The 26,228-nt window shown below is 40.5% G+C and overlaps 1 protein-coding gene across 2 annotated transcripts in view; it reads right to left on the bottom strand.

The window, feature by feature from the left end:
* The window catches only part of abcc8 (ATP-binding cassette, sub-family C (CFTR/MRP), member 8), a 62,036-nt gene extending 37,318 nt beyond the window's left edge, over positions 1-24,718 (bottom strand). The window contains exons 1-10 of one of the 2 annotated variants that reach the window (XM_074632190.1): positions 24,359-24,718; positions 20,269-20,431; positions 16,578-16,719; positions 15,362-15,483; positions 12,950-13,116; positions 10,357-10,599; positions 6,708-6,896; positions 4,793-4,957; positions 4,533-4,688; positions 630-764 (exon numbers count right to left, since the gene is read on the bottom strand). In XM_074632190.1, coding sequence (XP_074488291.1) covers positions 630-764; positions 4,533-4,688; positions 4,793-4,957; positions 6,708-6,896; positions 10,357-10,599; positions 12,950-13,116; positions 15,362-15,483; positions 16,578-16,719; positions 20,269-20,431; positions 24,359-24,379 — 1,503 coding nt within the window. In that variant the 5' untranslated portion in view covers positions 24,380-24,718. The remainder of the gene's footprint in view (positions 1-629; positions 765-4,532; positions 4,689-4,792; positions 4,958-6,707; positions 6,897-10,356; positions 10,600-12,949; positions 13,117-15,361; positions 15,484-16,577; positions 16,720-20,268; positions 20,432-24,358) is intronic. The other variant, XM_074632191.1, reaches the window with a different exon arrangement.
* Positions 24,719-26,228: the final 1,510 nt, after the last annotated feature.

Here is a 26,228-nt window from a genome sequence, read left to right as displayed (position 1 = left end):
ACCGTGAATGTCTGTACAACAGTTCATGGCAATGCATTCAATAGTTATTGAGATATTTCAGTCTGGACCAAAGTGGTGGACTGACCGCACAACTGCCTGCTGTTGGATTTATTATGTACAAGAAAGCTTACAATAACCTGACTGTTGGATTTGTTATGAATAGAGTGATTGTGAGGAAAAGGGAGGTGGCAGGTGCTGTTTTCTTTTGCAAGGTCAAGGAGAGGACGGAGCCAGAAGGAGATAACGAAGAAGAAGACATGCAGCAGAAACATCACGTGCCATAACTCATGAATATTAATATTGTGTAAACCATAAAACGCTGGATCAGGGATAGCTCGGGGTTCAGACTTCACGAACTGACCCATGCACTGTATGTTGTCAGGGACACGTAGACTGGATCCAGATATCTGTATACTCTTTTATTTTACTTATGCAACATTGATTGTTCGGAATAAATTGTATTATTATGCTTTAACCCGTCTGTTTGGAAAATCTCTTTGTCACACAAGATTAACCAGCACGTAACTGGGCCTTGACCTCTCGGAGGTAGGAGGCCAGTTCCTTCACTGCCCGGCCAGCAGACATTGCCATCCAAAGCCGCTAGCAAAGAGCCAATAAATGTTACTCACCAGGGTGGTCTTTTGTGTTTGGGAAAGCTTTGTGGCCACAAAGTATTGTACAGGAGCTAACACAGCGATGACGGTCGCTCCAATCAAGGCACTGATTCCCAAGAGGTAGTAGAGCAGGATCACTCCCACAATTATCTGAGAGTTGAGGATAAAAAAGAAAGAAAATATATATATTAACCTTGTGGAGAGAAAAATAAGAAATACAAGGTTTCCAAAGAGGCGGTCTTCAGTTACACAACGCTCCCCACTGACCGTCTGAAAACCATACCACCACAGTGCACCGCTTTGTGAGAAGCAGTGACCTTGAGCATACATGCAAGAATACGTCACGCAAGGGACATACAGCTTAAAACCCTCATTTCTGCAGCCTTTGAAGAGACATTATTTAACTGGATGTACACACTGACATTCATAATAAATAATAATAATACATTTTATTTAGTGGCGCCTTTCTGGACACCCAAGGACACCTTACAAGAATCAATTAAAACATAGACAGATAAAACAATATAAAAACAACAGGACATGACAGAGACATATTTGTACAGACACATATGATGGGTGCGGATGAGTACTAGAGAGAGTATGCCAGTTTAAACAGGTGGGTTTTGAGGAGGGATTTGAATGATGTGATATTGTCAGACTCCAATCAAGGCACTGACATACATGCTTACATGTGAAGGAAAAAGCAAAGCAGCACATCTTTTACAAGGTTCTGGATTTCAAATACACAACTCTTTAATCCAACATCACTAAATTGAACAATGAATTACGAATGATCAAATTGAAAGCTTTTTTCATCCTCTACATATATTAACTCTCTCTCTCTTCTCTCTCTGTCCAACAACAGAGATGAGTCACGTCTCCACCTGTCCTTGGCTCCTAGCCAGCCAACCCACCGTCTTTGGCATCACACTGAACACATGCCTGATTCAGGAATCCCCAGGACACAGAGAACCAGATGGAGATGGATGACATTTCACACACCCTCTCTCTCCTTCATCTGTCACAGTATAATGCATGCCACTGGGGACGAGGTGAGTGATGGATTGAAGAACAGCAGGATGTGATTTCAGTTCCTTTTTAATAACTCTATTAAAACTAACACCTTTTTACAGAGGCTGGCTGCCTCTTAGGTATGAGTCTTATGTAACCATGGCATTTACATGGCAATGTTAAGTTATGGAGCCACCAACCCCCATGCGGTTTCAGTCAGCTTCTCACATAAATCACACCTGACTTAAGCGTGTGGTTGTAAAACTAGAATAGAATGATTTTATTGTCATTGCAAACATTTTTCTGTACAATAAAATTTGCTGTGCAGCTCTCAAAACGGTGCATGCAACATTCGTCACGTGCATAAACGTTCACACGCACGCACGCCTGCCATAGTAATACAAAGAAAGCTTCAAACTGCATACAGTAACATACAGTATCTTCACTCTCTCTAATTTGCCATACTGCTTCCTAACTGCAGTATTTCCCTCAGCACCTCATGTCTAAAAAACAATGCTAGCGGCTATATTTAGGCAGAGTTGTGCTTTGAGTTAAATGTTAACAATGTTTCTGTAATTGGTGATTATCTCACCTACAAGCGATTCCATAAGCAGCTTTAAACCCTTTATTTCCTGATTAACTGCAGCAGATTAAAATGTAAAGAATGCCTAAACCTGACAGGCTTGGGAAATTGGAGACACTGAAATAAATTTGAGCAAAAGAGTCGTGTGTTTCGTTTACACAGTATGTGAGCTAAATAAGCTGGTAGCTCCAGTCTACTGAGCCTTTGATACATAAAAGACCTTTTTCACAGCAGACAGATTGGCTTGTCATAGCAGGAAAAAAAGAAGTGGAAGAGACAACATTAGAAACAGCTGCATTACATTTAGGTGAGCTAGTTCCAGGATCCTGGTATTGCGCATGTTGCCTCACTGGCTTACTGTGACACTTGATGGAATTTAGCCATCGTTAATGAAATTTGTTTTACCTGTGCTGCTGTGACAAAAAAAAGATCTGTTTACTTCACTAATGAAGAAGATTTGCTTTAACAGGTTCTAAATCAGCAGGTCACCTGATATACATTATGCCAACATTGAATTACAAAAGCGTTGTACGACTATTTGCCGTCAAAAATATCATGTGACTGATTGTGTTTCTATGTCTAAATCATCTCCATTTCCCTCTCTAAATGACAACAACATGAAATGAACGTGTTCTTAAAAGTCTTGCGGTCAATCAGTATTCAAAAGGTTTCAAAATCCTCATATTCTCAGTCATCTTTGCCACAGTTACGGTTGTTGTTCTTCCGAGTCGTGCCAGCTATCTCTGGTTTCTCTGAGCTTTGATTTCCATGCACCTCCACTGACATGAAGTGTAAATAAATGAACAATATGCAGCAGCAGCAGGTAAACGTAAATGTGGCAATGTGTGTAACAAATGTATTTCTATTTCAGGCAAAATTGGTTTCACATTTGATATGGATGAAATGATAGAGGCCAGAGGGAAGAAAGAAACAGCGGGTAAATATGACAAGAGAATATCTCGAATAGAGCAGAAGGAATAGAGAAAAAGGAACAAAATAAACTCCAGTTTCAAAGACAAAGCTGTATATCCAGCAGGTTTCCTGGGACGCTGCATTTCCTTGAGAAACTAACTGACCTCCAGGGTTTGCTGAAATATTATTTTTATGATTTACAGGGATGTCTGGTTTCACCTCTAAATTCTCCTGAGGACTTAATACTAAATGAATAATAACATTGCTTATACAGTACTACTGTGTGCTATGAATTACACAATCCATTTATAGGACAGCTTTACGAAGCCGGAAGGTCACAGGCGTGCAATCGACTGCACACATTTGCAGTGTATCTTTTCTAACTCCCACAGGGGCTATAACACCTGACGCTTCTTTCTCAGCCTTCACATCTCTGTGTACAATCCTTTATTCCCCACATGATCGTAAAGTGAGCTTTGCTTCATGAGGCTGATGCATGCCATGATATACAGTATATGCAGCACAACACAACACAACAATCCAGTGTAAAAAATGCAGAGCAACAAACACCTTTGAAAACACAAAAATAAAATAGTAGGGCTGCAACTAACAATTATTTTCACTGTCAATTAATCAGTGGATTATTTTCTTGATTAATCGATTCGTTGTTTGGTTGATAAAATGTCAGAAAATGGTGAAACATGTTGATCAGTGTTTCCCAAAGCCCAAGACTGACCACAACTCAAAGAAGTTTACTGTCATAGAGGAATAAAGAAACCAAAAATATTCACATTTAAGAAGCTGGAATCAGAGAATTTTGACTTTTTCTTCTTTAAAAAAATTACTCAAACTGATCAATCAATTAACAAAATAGTTGGCCATTAATTTAATAATTGACAACTAATCCATTAATTGTTGCAGCTATATAAAATACATAAACAAGACATAGAATCAACATAAAAACAGGGATAGAACACCATAGTTAATGTAAAAAAATAATAATAAATAAGATTAAAAAAATTAAAAATAAGATAGAATAGAATACATAACATAAGATAGAAAATAAAACCCACTGAATAATAATAATATAAAAATAAATAATAAATATTTGCAGCATGCACATATACATCAATAAACACTGCAGCAAAATACAACAAAAGAGCAATGCAATAACAGAAAGACAGCAAATGGGAAAAATAACAAAATTATACTACACAATGCATTGTAACGCAATGTAAACTTGATTCATAGTTGTGCGTTAAGGGATTACGGCGTAGCTACGAAGCCTACGCATGTTGCTGACGTGCGCTGCCTACTTGAAAAGGTAACTACAAGTCGGGGCTACAGCTCTTACAGAGATAACACATGAGAACGCAAGATTACTTAATAGAGTAAACAAACATGTTTCTTACCTGTACTGGCATTGCCCACAGGTTGGGACAGAGGAAGAAGAACCACATGAGCTGGTTGGTATCTATGGCAACCAGGTTGCAGATCTGAGCAACAGTTAACTCGCCCATTGACATGTTGGAGGTGCACAGACGCATGACCTTGTTGTAGATTTTGGTCTGGTGAGAAGACAACCACATTCACCACCATGTGGACAAACAGTAGAGAGTCAATAATAATGTTTTGGTAAAAAGTCATGTGTTACATGGAGTATGTGCTGTACCTGTATGGCCCCGCGCAGGTTGATGCCTGTTTCAATAGCCACATAGTAGGAGGCCTGGAGGAAGGTCCTCTGCAGGAGCAGGGCGAAGAAGAGCAGCACAGCCAGCACGTACGCGTTCTCTAGAAACTCCTTGGAGGAAATGAAATAGATCCCCAGCAACCTCATCTGGAAGCACAGACAGGTAGGGAGAGGGAAGGTAGAGGTATCGATCAGTTTATCATTGTTAGATGGGAAGGGACCTTGGCAAGGTCAGTCACACAAGCTGAACTCTGCAGGATTGGATTCAGCTCTGTCAGTGACGACTTTCAACTAAGATTGTTCCTGTTCACTTCAAAAGTCGAGGGTATCCATTTAAAATGCATCATTTCCATTTCACAGCAGGCGACAACATCGCATGTGAAACTCAATAAAACTGAAGCGAAGTGGAGCCCTCAGAGTATCACACAGCAGCAGATATGTGGAGTCTAAGCTGGAAACCAAATGTGAATGTGTTTCAGCTACAAGACACGGCTAAGGTATCTCCTGCAAAGATTAATTAATTCTGCATCAGGGAGAGATCATTCACTCAGGAGAGATTACAAATTATTGATTAGAAATGTGCCTCAACTCCACTCATCCTTGAAATGTATCTGGTCTCTTTCTTATCCTACTGCCGAAAGCAGAATTCTGAGTCTATCTATAAGACCCAGAAACAGTATCCTGCTACCAATTGCTGTCACTAATAGGCCTATTTTCAGTCTTCTCTCCAAACTGACACCGTCGAGAGTCTTTACTTTGAATGCTTGGCAAGTCTTTTAACCATTTTCCAATTAACTTTTAATATTCCACTGGCTCGCGTGGATGGGAATTTCAAACGAATAATGGAAGAGTTATTCTTACAGAAGGATGCCTGAGTGGCCGTCTGATACGGCCGTCTGGGCTGTGTGGAATCTAAGAAACCGAGACAGCCCCGCCAGCAATAAGCCTCATTAATATTTGATGAGGATTAAATTAGTACACCATTGGGGGCAGGTGTACCTGGGAGAGAGGGCATCATAAACGTCTCTCGGGACCTTTGAGAGGCAGGTGGAAGCCACGTGACGTGTCTGTCAGGTCTACTGAAGCTGTGTTTGTTTCTGAATCCTTATCCTTGTTTATTTCTGACAACATCTACATGCTTTCTCAGGAAGAGTTAACCTTCCCCCAGAATTTCAGTCTGTGCTCATCTCACTGGTTTGAAGTGGACGTTTGCTTATACCGTCAGCACTCTCAGTCAAATCTGATCAAACCACACACAGTTCGGATGAAGCTCTGAATAGATAATAACTCAAATTAACCTTTTTACCCAAACTTTGCTTTTAGTGCTGCCTATTTAGTCATAAGTGTAATGTTATACACAAAAGATTTGAAACCAAGTTTTTAGGGTCTTTAAGACAGAACGTAGGGATCCATTAATGGGGCAAAAAGACTGAAGACTGGTTTATCTTTGCAAAGAAAACAATATAAAGATTGACTGCAAGATTTCGGTGAAACATCCTAAACTTAACCAGAAAATGAATCAAAGATGAGACAGAGTTGTTTCATTTTTCAACTTTAAAACATGGTGTGATATGGCAGCACAAACAAAATGTAAAATCTGTATTTCACTTCTCTATTACAATGTGTTCAAATATTCCAAACTCAAGTTTTACTTACTAGCTCTGGAGCTTATGACTGTATCTCACAGCCTTCTTCAGGGAATGGGGTGTATTTCAGATGTTACCACAAATCACAAGCAATAAAGAAGGTGATGATGTTGATGATGATGTTGTGACGAGTGAAAATAAGTAACCAATTCAACAGCCACATTTGCTCATGAACCATAGAGTTTTATTCCCTCTGTTATGTTATTCTATGCTACCCTATTGTGTGCATGGCAGTGTGGTTGACCCCTCACCGGCTGCTGACTGGTGCGGTTGTCCTTGCTGATGTGGTGGACGATGCCGGAGATGCAGAGAGGGCCGGCGAAGCCCAGCAGGTCGGCCAGGAAGCGGAATGTGATGCTGAGGATGAGAGGTCGGCCGAATGCTTTCCTCAAAGCCTGCCAGATCAACTTTGGGCTCTGGGGTGTTGTCCCTTGAGGCCTCTGGGGGAAGATAAAAAGAGAGGGGACAGATGTGGAAATATATCAGCATGCTGAGTGAATACGTTGAGGAGGATTTGCTGAATACAGCTAATCAGCAGTGACTGAATAAGGATGTCGTCTACTTTAAAGGATTTAGACTCTTAAAATCTAAATCACAAACATAAATCATCAGCTATCAGAACATTCACACTGTTCACACATTAGTGTAATGAAGAAGGCTGCTGTTGAAGCGAGGAGTAAACTGGTTTGTTACCAACATATTATGAACAGTCATTTCTCTGTGGAGCTGTACTGGCAGCACAACAAAAGAAAAGGAAGCAAGGTTAGACAATACAGGCTGCTAATAGAGCAAGAGAAAGTGATTTCTTGAACATAAAAGCTGAATCGACACCATTAACTCAAGAGTCGCTCCACCACTGCAACAGAAACCGGCAAAATTAGGTCAAGTTAGGGCTGCCATCCTCCCCGCTGCTGCTGCATCATTGGATGTGGTGATTAATGGTGAGTTTCACAGTGGAGCTCAGTCAGGCATGTTTAACTGCTCTATAACTAATGATGCCGGATGAGGATTAAACAGCAAATGAAAACAAGCTTTTAAAATGACTTGAAATGACAAAAGAAAATGTCAAGTCATTAGAAATCACTTTGAGAATTCAATTGATATTTTTCAAGGCAGACTGGAGGAGCTACTGATCTTAATTTATATTGATTTATAACATTCAAAATATATTAATTTCACAAACAACCCAACAGCCTGGTTCAGTGAGTTAGCAATGATCAGAGGAAAACATCTGGACTGTCACGGTGCAGTAAACACTCCCAGAACATTTCCACTGTGTGTGTGTGAGATTCACAGAACTGTGAGAACAGACGTGACTGTCGTCATGTGTCTCTATATTTCCATTAGAGCTCATGTTGAACCTTCATACGAAACATGTGTCACTGCGCGCGTCACACACAAACAAACACACACCCACACATCCTTTCTTTCTACCTTGGGTTCAAACGAGAAGGAAGGAGGACGTTTCTTCTCACACACGCAGAGTGAAACTAGCTTCCCATGAAGTGCAGTGCTTTCACCCCCACAGGGGTCGGGATGTCGCCTCGTTCACAGTAAAATAGGAATGACCCGCCGCCTCCGGGCTCTCCTCTTAATGCCCGACCCCCACCACCACCCCCCCCACCTCTCCACTGGGATCTCTCAATCCCTCTCATCCCTCGCTTCTGCCGGAAGGAAGTGGGGTTGCGTTCACACCGGACGCACATGCAGCAGTGACGAATCTCTGTGACCTCCCAAACACTGGAAAACAATGACCCTGTACAGTAGGCCCTTCACCTCCGACCCCTGACACGTGCTCCAAAAGTGAGACGGAGAGGGAGATAGGCAAAAAGAGGGAGAGAGGAAAGAAGGAGAAACGATATGTAGCACGGCAACATCCCCAGTTCAGACTGAATTAATAAGACTGGAGCAACACACCGTCTTGGGACGAGAGCAGTGTGGAAATAGACAGAAGGGACAAAAGCAGTTTCATGTTCAATTCTCTACCAAACATCTACATTATTTATGAATTTTGAAGAGCTGTACTGCAAACTAGCCCATGTATCAATTTTGCAAAAGAAGAGGAGGAACTGAAAATTGTAAATACTTAATCTTATAGGAGGAAGCGTTGTTTGATTGTCAAAATAGTAGCTATTATATTGGTACATTTATAAATGAGTATATGCTTATGAGAGCATATGGGGATACACTCAGTGAAAAACCTTTTTTTAAGTCTTTTTTATTGTGCTGCATTGTATCACTTTTGTCCAAAGCGACTTAGATTTCATTTCATTTCATCAAACCATCAAATCCTTGTTGCTTCCATCCATCCACCCACTTTCTACTATATACCAGCTTAGAGTCGTAGGGGGCTCAAGTATTCCAGCATGCAATGGCTGAGAGCCTGAGGTAATCCCAAAATGGGAAGTCTATCATGATTTACAGTGTCCAGTTCACTAAATCTACATGTCTTTTAACTGTAAGAGGAAACCCACAAAGACACAGCGACAACATCCAAACACCACCCAGAAAGGCCCGAACTGGCCGGGCAGCTGTGCTAACCACTGACCCACTGTGGCACAAAAGGTGTCTAATATTTTTCTCCACCTCCATTACATTCATGGAGGGCAAACATATTAAAAACATCTCATAGCATACAGTAAAACAAACCAAAACACCACCACCAAAAACAGCAGCCTTACAAATCATAAGCGTAAAGTTTAATCAGCACCTCTCTGACACAGCACCAACAAAAATGTTTCACAAAAGTAGTTTTAAAGGTATGAAGTGGAGGAACCATATTCAATTTGTGAAGTGGAAATGTGTTTTTCCAAATAACAGACATCTTAATAGAACTGAGATGTGTGCATGTTTGAAGGCACGTGACATTTCAGTGTTTACACTACTGACTAATCATCTCTGTGACGTCTGGATACGTTTTAATGGTCCCAGTGCAGGGCTGCGTCATCACAGGACAGAGATCAGCGTCTTTTATGAGAACAGCTGTATCAAAAAACCTACTGTAAGATTCCCATATCACTTCATGCACATATAGGACTGACCAACAAATAGCAAATTCAACATTACAAACAACATTTATTAAGACAGTTAAACTATCAACTGGGCTCAAAGTGAAGTGAAGTGAAGTGGGGCACAACAAGGCTTGAGCTGCACTCTAAGCTCTTACATAAATACTTACTGTATATTCTTATTTGTGTCTGTGAGTGGGAGATCCAAGTTGATTTATTGATGAATCACCACATTCAGAACGAGACAGCACTTTTCTCCTATTTCGTAATCTGGTTTGCCCGTTGCTTAAAATAACACCAGGACCCTTCACATGCAGACATTTGCTTTGTCATTTGTGTACAAAATAATTTACCATTTCACTTCTCACAGAAAATAGAAGTCATGGGAGGAACAGCCCAATATTATCGCTCACTTTCTCCAGATTTTCTTTCCAACATACAGACCATCTTCTACCACTTTCTGTTGCTATCTGCACCAGTGCCTGATACATCCACGATTATTTATTCAGCACCAATGACGCAAGAAGCAGAGTGAAGCCTTTGATTTCTACCACATCAGTTACAGGATCTCAGATCTAAAATTACTCCCACATTTAAAATGATCTGAAGAAAATGTTATAATGGCTGTTTTTATACATTCTGTATATTACAGACTGAAGAGGAGCCCTTCAGTTTCTTTGCAAATGCACATGGTGGAAAATGGCACAGCATAGTCAAGAAACATTTAGTGATGTGATATGTCTAATATACATTGTATTGGTTGAGCTGTGTGTTCTATGAGGCCTTTTCACACTGGTCTATGGGCTAAAATGATTCAAGCACTAAGCGGTAATCCCATGTTGCCCAAGAAGAAGAGATTACCAACACTAAACCAGTCAGTCGATGCACTAACCTTTTGGTTTTCGAAGGCCTTGCGTAGCTTTATGTAGTTGGTGAGGGCTCTCATGGCGATGGGCAGCTTGCCGATGACCTTGAGGTCGATGGGTCGTCTGTGAGCGGCGGTGATGAAGGTGTTCATCCACCAGTAGGTGGCTTTGGACAACAGGTTGACGAAGGGCTGCAGGAAACGAACACCCAGGTCCTGGAGGTCCTCGGGGGGCTTCACCTCTGTGGGATTGGCGAAACACATGTAGCGCTGTGAGAAAAGGAAGGACAGAAAGACAAGTTTGATTTAGTATTCGACTCACTGTGTCGTCTGCAGTGGCCTGAAAATAAAGGCTGAATATAAACACATGCAAACGCTGATTAGACATCCAGTGAAACAGAAACATCAGCTCAACTGTGACAACATCTAGAGATAATAATTATAATGTCCTCCATAACTGCATATTAGAGCTACAACACAGTGGATATGACAGTTGAACACACTCTTATTAGTAGGATTAATTAAAGCTGCTGAAAGATAAATTGTCTCTAGTGTGTATTAATTACAGGTTGTCTGGTGTCACTGTGGCAATTGCTGAATCACGGCAAAGCTTGACATTACATATGTTCTCCTTTCACAACCATTAGGCTGAACAGAATAGAAATAACAACAGAATAGAAGAAATAGAAAATAATAGATGTGGTGCAGTGAAATTAAGCTTCACAAAATATCATATGAAGACAGTGAAACAGAGTCGACGCTTGTTTTTAAGCTTTATGGAAACTAGGTCAGTGACTGGCAGATGAATCAAAGAACACGTCCAAATACTGGTTACTATTTATACACACAAACACAAATTATATTTATTTCATTATACTGTAAGCCTCATAATATTCTGTTTCTGTGGTTTTGTTTTAAAATGGGTCCAGATAAGAATAATATACACCAATTATGTTTTGCAAATTCATGTTTTGAAGTGTATTAATTAGTTAAATTTGATTGAACAATTGAAGGATTAGCAGTTTGCAGCAATGTCAAGAGAGGATTATTGAAATCCACTTAAGTGACATTGAATTATAACAATGCATTTACAAAGCAAAACATTTTTTGATCATATAACCAAAGAAATCCTATGAAAGAGCTAATTTAAAATGTACTGCTCAAAGAATTACACATCCAGTAAAAAAGGTTTAGAGCGTGTGCCTCAACAGACTGAGTGCAGGGCATGATGGGAGAACCCCTTTCTTTGCTGTTCACCCAGGGGAGTCAGATCCAATGACAGACGCGTGCTCAGTGCAGAGGTTAACCGTGACAAAAGACACTCTAAATTGCCCAGAGGAAAAGAGGAAAAAAAGAGTCTGAAATTTTCTCGTTCCTGTTCAGAAAGGGTTAGATGACAAAAATGTCAAAAACTGAATAATCAAAAGATGTGGCCGTGATTGGTTTGTTCTGCAATCAATAGAATACAGCCAGATAAATGAAAAGTTTCCTCAGCTCTCAAAATCAGTTTTAAAGATAGTGTTGATCACATTTCAGCCGCAGTTTAGCGTGGCAGCAAGCTGGCACACCTTTGAACCACGTACAGTATGAGCCAGATGGCAGCCTGAGGCTCTTATTGTCGGTTTCATAAAGCTGAGAGGATCTGGCTTTCATGTTGTTATCTTTATTTTTTATTCTGTCCTTCCTTTTTATGTTTTTTTCTATTTTTCTTGCCTTATTTTTGCCTTTAACATAAAAATTATGCTCAAATTATAACATGACAAACTGCAGCCCAACAGGCAACAACAGCTGTCAGTGTGTCAGTGTGCTGACTTGACTATGACTTGCCCCAAACTACATGTGATTATCATAAAGTGGGCATGTCTGTAAAGGGGAAACTCGTGGGTACTCATAGAACCCATTTTCATTCACAGATCTTGAGGTCAGAGGTCAAGGGACCCCTTTGAAAATAATGTAAAGTGGTCACGCACATAAAAGTCTGTTCATTGTAGCTCCCTTTAAGTGCAATTTATTGGCACATCTTAATAGGTGAAGTTTCAAGCACAAGCTCTTCTTCAGATTAAGGTCTGACGTTTTCTTCTACGTTTTTCACCCCTCTGAAAATAGCCATGACAGTTTTCATCGCCAAAATTTTGCATACGTTTTTAGCGTTATTGAGCCTCCTTCACGACAAGCGAGTATGCCAATGGATTCCTTAGGTTTTCAAGTTTTATATCATACCAGTATCTTCACTCTAGCTTTAAATCTGAGACGCGCTACAACCTAAAAATTGCAAGTTGCATTAATGTTTTAAAGAAATTAGTGGCATTAAAACGAATTTGCGTTAACGGGTTATTCCTTCACTATGAATTGCTACATTCACCACTATGACACGCACCAACATAAACATTAATTTCCAAACAATTCAACATGTGTGACAAGGAAAAATAAACATGTAGTTTCATTGCATCCAACCTATTTTTATCTTACCCTGGGCAGCTTTACTGATCCCTGACCACTGGAGCCATTTGGATTTCAGAATAAAAGAAGAAAGAGGTGACTAAAGCTAAAAACCTTCAACAATCAGATGGCTACACACAACTTCACACATGAAACAAAACACACACACACACAGACTCACCCTTCCCAGGATGACTCTGATCTCCACAGCTAGTAGGAGTCCATACAGCAGCACCAGCAGTCCGGTGAGGCAGTAGCGTAGCTGCCTTGGGCCGATGCCATGCTCGGTGTACTTGGCAAACTTAGTGGTCTTCATGATGAAGGCCAGCACCCAGTAGATCAGCAGGGCTGAGGAAATTTAGCAGGGATCGGAAAAAGACAGTAAATCACTGGACAAGCCAAAAGGATAAATAACCCGACTGCGGACATGTTATTTTAGAGCTGGCGTTTAATAATGTTTGTCAGTTTGTTTGAAACTATATAGCCATGGCTTAATTCATGTTTTTTACTGAGTAATATTTTCTGTGTAGGCATCATTTCATTTCCTGTTTTAGACCTTTTAACTATACTGTGTGCTCTCTATTAATTATACAGTAAGTGCTTTCCTCTTCTACTCCTTTTCTTTCCGTTTTTCATCCTCCTCTTCTCCCTTTCCTCCTCTCCTCAGATGTCAACAGCAACACCTCAGCGATGTGTGTCTAACAGCTTTCAAGGTCAACTTTAATCCAGTAAATAGCAAGTAAGTCAATTGTCTTCACTCCATGTAGATCTTTTGATCTTTAGTCAGTTTAAGATGTTTAATGGGGCAAATATTGAGAGATTGATTGTGATAAAAGATGAGAAAGCTGTCAGGGAACGATTACACTGCAGGGTAATAAGATCATCCACTCGGACTGTTATACAGAGTTTACTTCTTTATTATGAAGAGCATCTATACCGTGACAATAGTGGCAGCGTGCAGGTCAATGGTAGAGTCTCGATACATAAGATTAATTTCTGTTCATGCAATGATGAGCCCAGCGCCGCTCCACCAACTTCCATCAAGAAACTGACTGTGATATGGCTCAGCGCCGTGATGGGAGTAGCGAGTAAAGCATTGACAGCTGAACTCTAGATGAGTTAATGATGCGTGCGGAGAGTATTAACAGTCGAAGAGAAGCAACCGGGTGATCATTACAGGGGCAAACATGGGATGGAAGCTAATGGACTAAGGTGAAGGGTGATATTGATGTGAAATAATGTTAACTGATGCATTTCACAATAATTGGGTGAGATACAGAACTATAAAGAGATATCACTGGTTAACAGCTGAATAAGAAGAATACAGTGTATGTCCTAATGTATCTCTTAATTAACATGAAAACACTATATTGTTGCTATGGGGATGTTTTATTATAGTGTATTAATTATCACAGGTCGTAAAGGGTTACGATGAAAATAATCACAAGCAAGGAATTTATTTTTGTTGAAAATACAGAAAACTGTGCAGATCTTTCACCAGAAACTAATTTTCCTAATGAAAAGGGATAATTAATATCCACCCACAGCAGAACAATTACACTAGATGATAATGCCCTCAATCATTTTACAATCTTGTCTGATTGTAATGAACCATTCATCTGTAAACGGTTGCACTGACTCAATTAATAATTATATCATCCTTAAGGGGCTTATGTAATTTGAATCTGCTGTTGTTCTGACACTACGAGGTAAAATAGATGACAAGGGTCAGTTTTATATTACATAGTTTGGAGGGCTGTGCCAAATAGTTTGAAGCTTCATTCATAACGTTGACGGTAAAATTCTAAATCAACATTTAAATGCTGCGCAGCTTTGTTTTGTTTTTTGTATTGTTTTTTTGTATGTCTGTTCATTCTGTTTAAACTTTAAACACGGTATTTCTGAACAGTTGCTAATAAAGATTGGGTTACACTAATATTATTAGCATTATACTATTTGTAGAATTAGATTACAGTGATGGTTGCATAGGATTGTTTCCGACTTGTGTGATCCAGACATTTCCAATCACTCCAGAGTGCTGTAAAGTCCAAAACTCAAAATGTCTTGAAAAAAGATAGATGTATTCATTTCCAAAACTCACAACATTTCTTTATGTAATTAAACGTAATTTGGCATTTAGCATTTAAAAAACAACATTTTCACTGCGGTCAAAAAACTGTTTGCTAAAACCTTAATAAAATATAAATCATTAAAAAACAAAACTGTTTGCTCTCCTGCTTGCCGCACACAAAGGGAGTTATGTAACTGTTTTAACGGAGTGGTCTAGCAGCAATGTAACAGCACCATAATTTACATTTGTATAACCACAATAGCAAAAGATCTATTTTCTCCAGCTTTTTTTTCGGGTTATCATGTCATAAAATATAACAACAGACATAAAAGCTTCTTTTGAAAACCTCAATAGAAAAATGACATTCGGTACAGACCTAATAGTTTGCTTCATCCAGGCTTTGCAAGCCCTGATCACTATCCAGCAATGTTTTCACAAGACTTAATCAAATTTTGATGCAACAATAAGGGGGAGTGTGAATGATTAATAAACAAAGAATAGCTGAATTTAAGAATACTGTACCTATTAGTAGTTTGGGGAAGTTGGAGGTCTCGATGTTGTGATAGTAGACAATAGAGGTGATGCCAGCCATGAAGGCCAGAGCTGCGGGCATGTACAGGTGAAGATGGAGGGACTGACTGAACCTGCAAATGAAAACCAGATAAAAGAAGAAAAGGCTTAGAGTCAGCACAAAATTATTCTCACAACTGTGAAAGGCTCTTTCAGCAACAGCGCTGAAGTCAGTGTGAAAAGACCAGTGAAGTGGAGAGCAGATGGAGAGCTCCTCTATTCACTTCAGTAACAATTACTCACATGCAGTTACCCTCCACAGTCTGCAGAAACGGCTGATAAACAGTAATCCTGAGTGTTTACTGGATCCTGTTATATGCATCACTACATTAGACAACAACAGGACTTGTAGCCCAGGCAGAGAGAAGGAGAGGGTAACAGATAACAAGGAGATGGGAGATTTAAAGAGAGAAAGGGCAGAGATGGATTATCTGTCAAGCCGTGTCTCTCTGGGTTTCTTCATGCCTAAAACCTGTGATTGGCAGGTGAACTCTCTGACATTTACCTCAGTGACAAAAGGTTTATAAACTGCTGCTGAGTTAGAAGGTAGAGGAGGATAAAACATATTGGAAAATATATATATAATAATAACATATTTAGTAAAGAATATGGTCGGAAAACCGCTGTAACAACATTATAACATAACAGATGCCTGCACAACAAAAAAACATACTTGCTTTCCTTTTTTTTTGCTTCTATGTTAATTTTTTACGTCAATATAAAGTAAATCAATTATAAACTAACTGTGCATATACTATAGAAAAAAAACAAATATATATATATTTAGTCCTGTTTGAAATTGGGTTAATCTGAAGAGCCTGGTTGCATGGTAGTTGGAGATGAAGGTGAGAAATAGTGAAGTGTTAATTGCAATTAATTGTAATCCCCTGCCATCCCAGGTGTCAAATAGTGTTAGATTAGGTGGCTAGTAAACCACCGTCACCCAACAATGAAGCAGCACACTCCAAATAACACCAAATAAAATGCAGTATGGCTCATTATTACATTGTAGCATAAATACACTCTCAAAGTTATTGTAAAGTGTTTTACATAAAACTTTTAAAGGTGAGTAAATAATAATAATATTTGAACAATTAAATCATCAGCGTCAGAGGACAAAGACATCCCCTACACTTGCAGGTTAGATTAGTTAGTGTGTCAAACATACCCATCGGAGACAATGCCCTCTGCAATCTCACAGACGAGGACGAAGAGCAAGACGAAGGTGAGGAGCCAGCGCAGGTTGTGACCAGGGAAGTGAAGCCAGGTGCTGTGGTGGATGTGGACCTTTGAACTCTGGCTGCCCCAGCCTCAAACAGGAGACAGGAAATACAAGTTTTAAATAAAAAACGCATCAGAGGTGTATTACTTTGACCATACAGTCAGAGACAGTAAAATAAAAGAAGGACTTCAGTAGACCAGTCAGAAATGTAAAGTTGTTTTTTTCTTGACTCAGTTATCAGCGAGTAGCTGTACATTTGCACTAAAAAAACAACTCAAAAACAGTCTTGATTTAGTGCTTTCTACTCCCAGTGCCACCTTGAACATCATGAGCGACATGACAGTGCTCTCATAATCACTTTCATCACATCGCTCGATGCTTGGCAGGTAAGCCAATGACAGTGGCCAGATGGCTGCTGTTCTTAAAACCTCAAGTCAATTATTTTAGCTCTTATTGTGTCTACAGCTTCTTTGTCCTTTGTTCTTTGTCCCTTCCCTTCACTTTGCCAGGTGTTTGTCTCAACTCAGACTATAATATAACAATGATTCAGTCATCAAAGTGCAATTTATGTCATTAATGTAAGTCATAAAACACATCTCTGCAAACAAGATTATGTTAATGACTCCTCTCTTGTTGGCACCTTAGCTGTTGGACCGTTTGTCTCTCTGAGAAGCGTTGGCACAGGCTGGAAATCGCACACACACAACACACACACACACACACACACACACACACACACACACACACACACACACACTCATATTCATTTGGCCAACAGCAGCTTATTAGGAAAGTGGGATGTTCAGGGTTGTTGGTTTGACAGTACAGAAGACTGAGGTTAGAGCTGAAATGATTAGTCGATTGACAGAAAATGAATTGGCAACTACTTTGAATAGGCAATTAATTGTTGTCAAGTGTCATTTTTTTGGCAAAATGCCGAGGATTTGCTGGTTCCAGCTTCTCACATGTGAAGATTTTATGGTTTTCTTTGTCTTATGTGATATTAAATTAAACATCTGTGGGTTCTGGACTGCTGGCTGGACAAAAACAGACATTTGAATACGTCAACTTGTGCTCTGGGAAGCTGTGATGGACATTTTTCACCATTTTCTCACATTTTATAGGTTGAATAATTAATTGATTAATTGAAAAAAAAAATTAACAGATCAATTGATAGTGAAAATAATTATCAGTTGCAACCCTAAGTGAGGTACAATAATCCTCTTCTCTGACTGTAAAGCAAACTGCCGTATGAAGGTGTTGTGGTGCATGAATCCACAGAATCCTGGTTACCTTGATGTGACTATTATTCATGAGCCAGCACTGTAAAGAGCAACACATTACAGTATATAGCTGCAGGGCAGAATGGGGCGCAGAATACAATTTGTAAAGGTGGACAGACCCCTGAGGTTTTTTCTTTGGTGACAAAGTTGTTAGTGAAAGCAGTGCAGCTCAAGGTGACAGAAGAGAGAGAGAAATCACTGTAGCTTCCAGCTTCCAGCTTCCAGCTTCCAGCCAGATCATCTTGGGTTATCCTCTAACAACAGACTCACACTGCCTATTAGTGAGGGCTTTTGCCTTTCCACTTTCAGTCTGCTAATTAGCATAATTTAATTGAATTTCTTTGCTATTGTTAAAGAAGGAAAATGTTTTAAAAATGAGAAACATTTATGGAGGCAACGTCAACAGGGTTTCTAGGAACATCTCACCTTGTGAATGAGACAAAATAAGAGTAATAGTCTGCAGCCATAGCGTTTCTGTGAACTATGTTAAAGGGACTATTTGTAACTTTCAGAAATGCTTCTTAACAGCGACACCTGTGGCCGTGAAATCAACGAAAGTCAGCGTCGAGCTCGCGCTTGCTCGCTCTAAATATACCTGGACGAGCATCGCTCAAAACAGTGAGGCGACACACGTCAGCTAAAACCACAATATCACTCTATATTTCAGCTGCTCGGCAGTAATGTTAGCTGACCAGACGAAAGTCTCTCCATGAACATGATTTAGATCTGATCTTAGTGTTGGCTTTTCCTGCATCAGCGCAGGCTGAGGCAGCGGGGCTCTGCAGCGTGTCTCCCTGCTCTCTCCGCCCGCAGCCGGAGAGAGCAGGGAGACACCGGCACCCGGTCGGTAACGAGACGATAACGTTACTAGCTGAGGAGCCCCGTCACTTCACAAGACACGGAAAACCTCTGTTGGTCTGGAGGAGCTGCAGCATTTATTTCTGCTCAAACGTCCACTGTACATTCACTAGATATTCTCAGAGCTAAACTAACTCTTCTGCAGTGAGGAGTGAGCGCGCGTTCACGTCTAGAGGTGGAGCGAGCTGAGAACGCGCGCGCTCTCTGAGTGAAGGCAGGCAGGCAGAGGAGGAAAGGCAGCGGCCACACGCAAACGCGCATATGCGAGCGCGCATGTGTGGCGACCCGCTACATTTATACGCTTAAAAAGTTAGAAATAGTCCCTTTAACATGCTGATGGTTAGCAGGTATAATGTTTACCATGTTTATTATCTTAGTTTAGTGTCTTAGCATGCTAACATTTGCTAATTAGCAATACACACAGAGAACAGCGGCTGATGGGAAAGTCATTTAGCAGATATTTGGTCAAAAAAACAAAGTATTGGGCCAATAGAAAGTATGACCTGATGACAGCACTAAAAAAGTAAAAGTTAAGGAAGTTGCGAAAATTCACGCTAAGGGAAACATGAATGTCTGTACCAAACTGCATGGCAATCCATCTGATGTTGTTGAGATATTTCAGTCTGGACAGACCGACACTGCCATCCACAGAGCCAAGCCGCTAGCATGGCTAAAGAGTCATCTAACGTCATCTAACATAATATATATAACACATAACATAGTGACAGAAATAACACTGAAATTTGAAGTGTGGGAGAATATCCTACTACAAGTTAGTTAGTTAATGCCTCTGTGTGTTAAATATAATCAGATATATAGGTTGCATATTCAATGAACAACAGAGCCACTGTCAAACCAGTTGTATGAAGTGACAATGTGTTGCTCCTGCTTGAAAAAAGGCACACATGGTGAGTGCATACACCGTGACGTGAGAGGGTAGATGATGAAGTCGGAGCATGTGTGACTGTAAGCAGCAGCAGCAGTGTGTGCTGGTCTGATATACACCGATGATGACACTAATGGAATGGCCAGCAGCCAGGAAGGAGAGCGACGTTGGTGTAACCTAATATCAGCGTAATGGCATCTGGTTGCCTCTGTACATTCATCAGAGGAGTCACATTTGCTTGCAGCTCAAGAAATATGTCCTGCCTTACCTCGACCTACTTTACTCAAGAGACTCATAATTCTAATATTGTCTATGGGATAGCCAGCGCTTGCAGAGAACGTGTTTTAACTCAGTCGAACTAGCTCATTCATAAAATAAAAGTTAAGTGTATTAAAGTGTGTAGGGCAGATAGAGAGCATGTTGAAGCCCATCAGTCTTACAACAGATCCTCAGAGAGTTGTGCTGATATATCATCTCTGTGTGTGTGTGTGTGTGTGTGTGTGTGTGTGTGTGTGTGTGTGTGTGTATGTGTGCGTGTGTGTGTGTGTGTGTGTGGGCAGGGAGGTGTGTTGCGAAGAGGCTGAGCATCTCACCTCCCAGCGACACTCACCGATGAAGAGGATGGGGAAGGTGATGAAGAGGAGGAAGACATGTGGCACCACATTGAGCGCGTCCAGGAAACAGCCATTGTTCAGAACCCCCCCATCTACGTTGTAGGCCACCGACTTGTTCTCGTTCCCACAGAACGCCAAGGGCATGGTGGAACCGGGACTCTGCAGGGAACCGGCCGGAGGAAGAGGAGGAGGAGAAGGAGGAGGAGGAGGGGAGGAGGACCAGAGACAAAGGAGAGACAGAGAGATTTTAAATAGAGACTCTCAGAGCATGTCGTCTGTTTCAAAGGGAGCACTGATGGCGTCTTCAGTAGAGATAATTCCCAAAGTGATCTCCTTCCTGCTCTCTCTCGAATCTCAAATCCAGCTCCCAAATATCGGATCCAATGAAAAAGAGAGAGGGAGGGAAGGAAGGAGGGAGATGGGGGTCAGAGGCAGTCACGGTCCAGAACAGCGGTAACAGCTCTCTCTTCTCTCCGGCAGACTAAGCTGCCATGCTGGTGAGAAACATCTGCATCCCGTCTGCCCGCAGCCCTCAGACATCCTCTAAAACTGAAGCTTCCCTCGGCGCTGCACAGCTCCACTGGAATGCATTCACACACACACACACCAAGCACACACACACAGCTAGAGCAGCGGTTGCATTCTGCAGTGCGCCTGCTATTCCTGTCTCTTTGAAAACCAGAGCTCGAAGTCGACCTTGGAGAACAAGAGCAGACGGGGAAGAGTGTGCAGGCGAGCTGGAGGACTGAGAGCCACTGACTGAAGGTAGGGGGGCGAAGGCAGGAGGGAGCAGTGAATGATGAAGAAAGAGAGCGAGAGAGAGAGAGGAGAGAGGAGAGAGGAGAGAGGAGAGAGATGGGGGGGGTATAGCTGCTGAATGAGCAGTACAAACGTCATGAAGAAGGTACGTGTGAAGCATGAGCAAGCGCTCTAATCTAAATCCCAACACCACGTTTTCAGGAATTACATAACTCTACCCCTCAGTTGTTTATTACTTGAGTTCACATTATACCTACAAGAGAAAGAGCACACCGGTGACAGAATATGCTGCACACATAAAAAAAAAAGAAAATAGACATAAAATATTAACAGATTCCTGGAGCGGATGCATTGTGCGTCCGTCCGGTCCTGCAGGGAGTGATACAGCTGCAGCCAATGGCAGCTGTTTTGCTCAGAGGGATCAGCAAAGAGCCACATGGGAGCAGATTTTGATAATCCATGTATCAACAGGAACAGACTCGTGGCCTTTTTCTCACTGGTTGAAATGATTTATGTTTAATGTAATCCACGCCACGGTGACCTTTACATAATAACAACAGGGAGATACGCTTAAATGTAAAGGAGCAGTTTACATGATTGTTTACACACACAGATATGTGCTGAGGTAACATAAGAATACAGTAAAAGATAATGTATTCAACACTTCTTGTTGTAAGTGGTTATCAAAATGTGATCCTGTGCTTGCAATACCACACTTATAAGAGCAATAAAAATGCTCTTGATGGGGACCAACTTTAAAGAGACATTCATTTTTTTCCCCCATTTAAATGCCTGTTTGACTGCAGGTTTGCATTCTGCATTAGACGTAATGTCTCAGAGAGACATGCTGCTGTCATAGCTCCTGATATGATATAATGTTATGTAGTATGTTTATTTCATTTTTTCCTAAAAATGACTAGCGATGCTGTTTACTTTTCCATTACAGTCCACTGTAGTAGTCTGACTTTATCTTCATGTTAGGAAAAACATGAAATGTTGGATTGTTCGTGTGAATGCTGCCATATGTCTTTGCAAGCTTTTTCTCGGTGGGGTTTGCAAACCTGCAGACAGATTAAGCTTTTCACTGCATGCACATAGCTTTGTCCAGATTTCTCTTTTAGGGTTGAAGGAGTAGCCTACTGAGGGAAAAGAAAAACACAATTGTTATCTTTTGACAGGCCGTCGTAGAGAAAATAAGCAGTTCTGATATACATTGAAGGTCAATGTACACCCATGTCCTCTCACTTCCTGTCACACGTTAATTATCTTCTTACTCTGAAGACCATACTGACACCAGCTGACAGTAAACAGATATGGGATTTTTAATAAATGAAGCCAATAAGAGGGGTGATTCCAAAAACAACTGGAATCTGCTTATCCAAATGGCACAGCATAGCACGACTAACCAGATGTGTTGTCAGCAGGGGTTTCACCAACATAAATGAGAATGGATTTCATCTTGGAATCAGCATCTCAACTACAGGTAACAGCTCTATCATGCACTGTGTCTGTTCTACTATCTTTTTATTACAGCTGGGAAAACTGGCTGAGCTATAGTCCTGTGGTGGCCTACATCACAGATAAGCACTGTCCATCAGTGGATTGCCTGGGGAGAGTTGAAGCTTCAGTGTGTGTGTAGAAACAAAGAAAGAGGAAAAGCAGCGGCCTCTCACAGAGACCCTCAGAAAGGGAAGAGGTTAGTATAGCTGAGGGGCTTACAGCAAAGATGAAGAACAATGCATTCTTAAAATCGATAAATGTCAGAACAGACTCTGCCATTGTAGCACAGATGCAGACAGATGTCAGCTAAATATAACAGGCTTGGCTATGTATGTGTGTGTTATGCACTGTGGTGATTTTGTTTGTGGGAGTAAAGTGAGGGAAAGAGGTGAATGATTATATGCCGGCTTAATCACTCTGAGAATGACATAATCTTGCGGTTGTCTAACATCAGATTTAGCACTACACGGTACCAATCACAGCTGTGGAGGCACTGGTCTTTATATGTAAGGCATTGATGTATGTATATACTTATATTAATATTAATATTTTTAATATCTTTTAATCATGACTTTTATAGTGCTTCCTGTATTGTAATGTATTATATGTAATGTGTTGTTGCTGTTTTTTCTTTTTTCTTATCTGGACCTAGAGTCTGCAATAAAGTTTGAATTGAATTGAATTGAATTGAATGATGTATCATGCATTGATCTATGTAAATCCAGGTATCTCTCGGCCTATTCAAAGAATGAAAATGCCCTCCATCTGGCTGTGACAATGTGTTACCACACTGTACTTTAACAGCGCAATATTTCACACTCTCCCATAACTCGCCCCTAAGAAATGCATGAATCCCAGTAATGCATGATCCCATTACAGCACACACACAGGGATTCCTTAACTAACTGTGACCTAAAATGACTTGTAACATCATTAGATAGGATAGGCCTTAATCTGCATCCAGCTTAGATCTGTAAAATGATGTATGCAAATGAAAACATCTATGTCTATGTATCATTAAACATTTTTAAATATAAAATGAAAGCTTTAGGAGCAGACTCTATGGCATGCCAATGTTTTTAGCCCCCTTGTTGTACAGCTGACTCCCAGAAAAGTTCCTTTTTGACCCCCCATTTGTTTTAAGATAGTTGTTTTAATGCAAATTTGAGTGCTTTAGTGTTTGTGAATTGTATTTTATCTCTATTTGTGTCTGCGTCTGCAACTTTGTGTTCTTGCTGCTGACCGTCTTGGCCAGGTCTCCCTTGGAAAAGAGGTTCTTAATCTCAATGGGACTAACCTGATTAAATAAAGGTTAAATAAAATTAAAAACAATTAAATTAAAAAAATTAAAATGTCCTCAGTTGGTATTTATATACAATTATGTGTGCGTAATTGAGAAATACTTCCAAGATGTCAACACCTTATAATGCTGTGCATGTGCAGGAAATGCAAAGCAGTTCATGTCTTTTCCAAAGTGAGAGTATCGATCATGAATCCCAGTGATGTATAATCCCATTACAGCACACACAGGGATTCCTTAACTAACTGTGACCTAAAAATTACTTGTAACATCATTAGATATAGGATAGGCCTTAATCTGCGTGCAGCTTAGATCTGCAAAATGATGTATGCAAATGAAAACATTTATGTCCTCGGTGGGTATTTATATATATATTATGTGTATGTGTAATTGAGAAATACTTCAAAATGTCAACACCTTATAATGCTGTGCATGAAATGCAAAGCAGTGCACAGTGAGAGTATCGATCAGTGTGAGACACCAGGTGACACAACCAACCAACCACCAGCAGCACCAGCAGCACTTACCGGTTTATATCGTGAGATCATCTCTTCAATACTGTCACATCCGTCGCTCGGATGTTAAGAACAGAAAGGTGGTAAAAATCTCCCAGACTGCAGGTCTCTCATGTGTCCACAGAGCAGCCGACTTCTTGATGTCCCACTTTGTGTTTGAGCGTCTAACAGCAGGCGGTGTTGTAAGGGTGGAGGAGGAAGAGGAGCTGTCCACGGTGCTGAACCGAGTACCGAGGAGGAGGAGGAGGAGGAAGAGGAGGGCAGATGTTCCACCCATGGCCACCTTTGGTGTCTGTCATGAACCGTCGACCGGCGGGTCACAGTATCAACCAAACACACCAACAGCTGGTCGATGCGACGTTGAAACGCGCAGCAGACAGCAGTCACGTACATGTCATCATGTAAAGCGGTTATATAACACAGATGTGGTGGGATGCTGCACAGCAGAGCAACACACGTGTAACATTACATGATGGATTTCTTTTTTTTTATTTAAGATTAACTAAAATGTACATTTATCACAATTCACTCCAGATTATAAATCTAATTTAAGCCTATTTACTGACATTCAGGTTTATTCAAAGTAGAATTCTAAACACAGCTGGACTCTCTCTAGCTTGGTATTCAAAAACTAGCAAACTTGCAAGTCTAGTATAGCTTCCCTTCTAAACCTGGACAGGTAATGCAAGTATGTGTAATTATTATTGTTAGATTTGACTTAATTGTTGTTATAATGCTAGTTTTAAGATATCTGTGTAACCTAATTCACAATGGTAAATTTACATTTACCACAATTCACTCCTGCACTCTGATTATAAATCTAATTTAAGCATATATTTACTGAGATTCAGGTTTATTAAAAGCAGAATTATAAACACAGCTGGACTCTCTCTAGCTTGGTATTCAAGAAGGAGCACTGTATTGCCCCCTGTGGACATTTAATTACAAAACTGTATGGCTCCCCAACATAAAGAATGGAGTTCTACTCTCTATGTACAGTATTTGTTTATGGCAATGCTCAGCAAAAAAACAAAAGAGACTTATAATATACCCTTCTGGAGTTATTAACCATGGATGGTAGGCTATATCTTATAAAGAATGCTGCTCCAGAATAGTTCACACAATTATTTATGTTCTTTAGGGAAACAAACTGGAAATAACCAATTAACAAGGACCTATTATGCTTCCCCTCTTTCCTTTAGTGCGTTATATAGTTTTTTTTTGTGTGCATGTAAAAGGTCTGCAAAGTTACAAAGCCCAAAGTCCACGCCAAAGGGAGTTACTCAGCCCCACAGAAACACTGCTCCTGAACTGCCTGAAACACCTCGCTTGAAGTCTTGCTTTTTCTTCCGTAACGTGGTGATGTCACCAAGTAACACATTTGCATAATATCCGCCTGGCGGCTGTTTCGGCACACTTCCTAAGACAAAGCTAGTTAGAGCGGAGCTGGAGCGCAGTCTGAAGAGTTTGATTCGGTTGATCAATCACAACAGTGGGCCAGCTGACCAATCAGGAGCTAAAACAGAGCGTTTCAGACAGAGGGTGAAAAGAGGTGCTGTAGCACAGCCGGTTTGAGAAAAATAAAGCGTTTTTTGAACATTAAAGGATGTAAACATGTTCTAGTAGAAACCTACAATACACATACGTATGCAACTGAAAATAAGCATATAGGTCCTCTTTAAAAATAAAAGCCAAATTGACAATAGTCTATTTCTATTTCACTAGCTAGCTACCAGAAGTTAGCTTATTTAGCTATTAACAAACTTGCAAGTCTAGCTAACTTCCCTTCTGAGCCTGGACAGTTAATGCAATAATGTGTGATTATTATTGTTATATTTTACTTATTTGTTGTTATAATGCTAGTTTTAAGGTATCTCTGTAA

Source organism: Sebastes fasciatus, chromosome 4, assembly GCF_043250625.1.
Source record: "Sebastes fasciatus isolate fSebFas1 chromosome 4, fSebFas1.pri, whole genome shotgun sequence".
NCBI classification, from domain to species: Eukaryota; Metazoa; Chordata; class Actinopteri; order Perciformes; family Sebastidae; genus Sebastes; species Sebastes fasciatus.
This window is presented reverse-complemented; position numbering and strand designations above follow the sequence as displayed.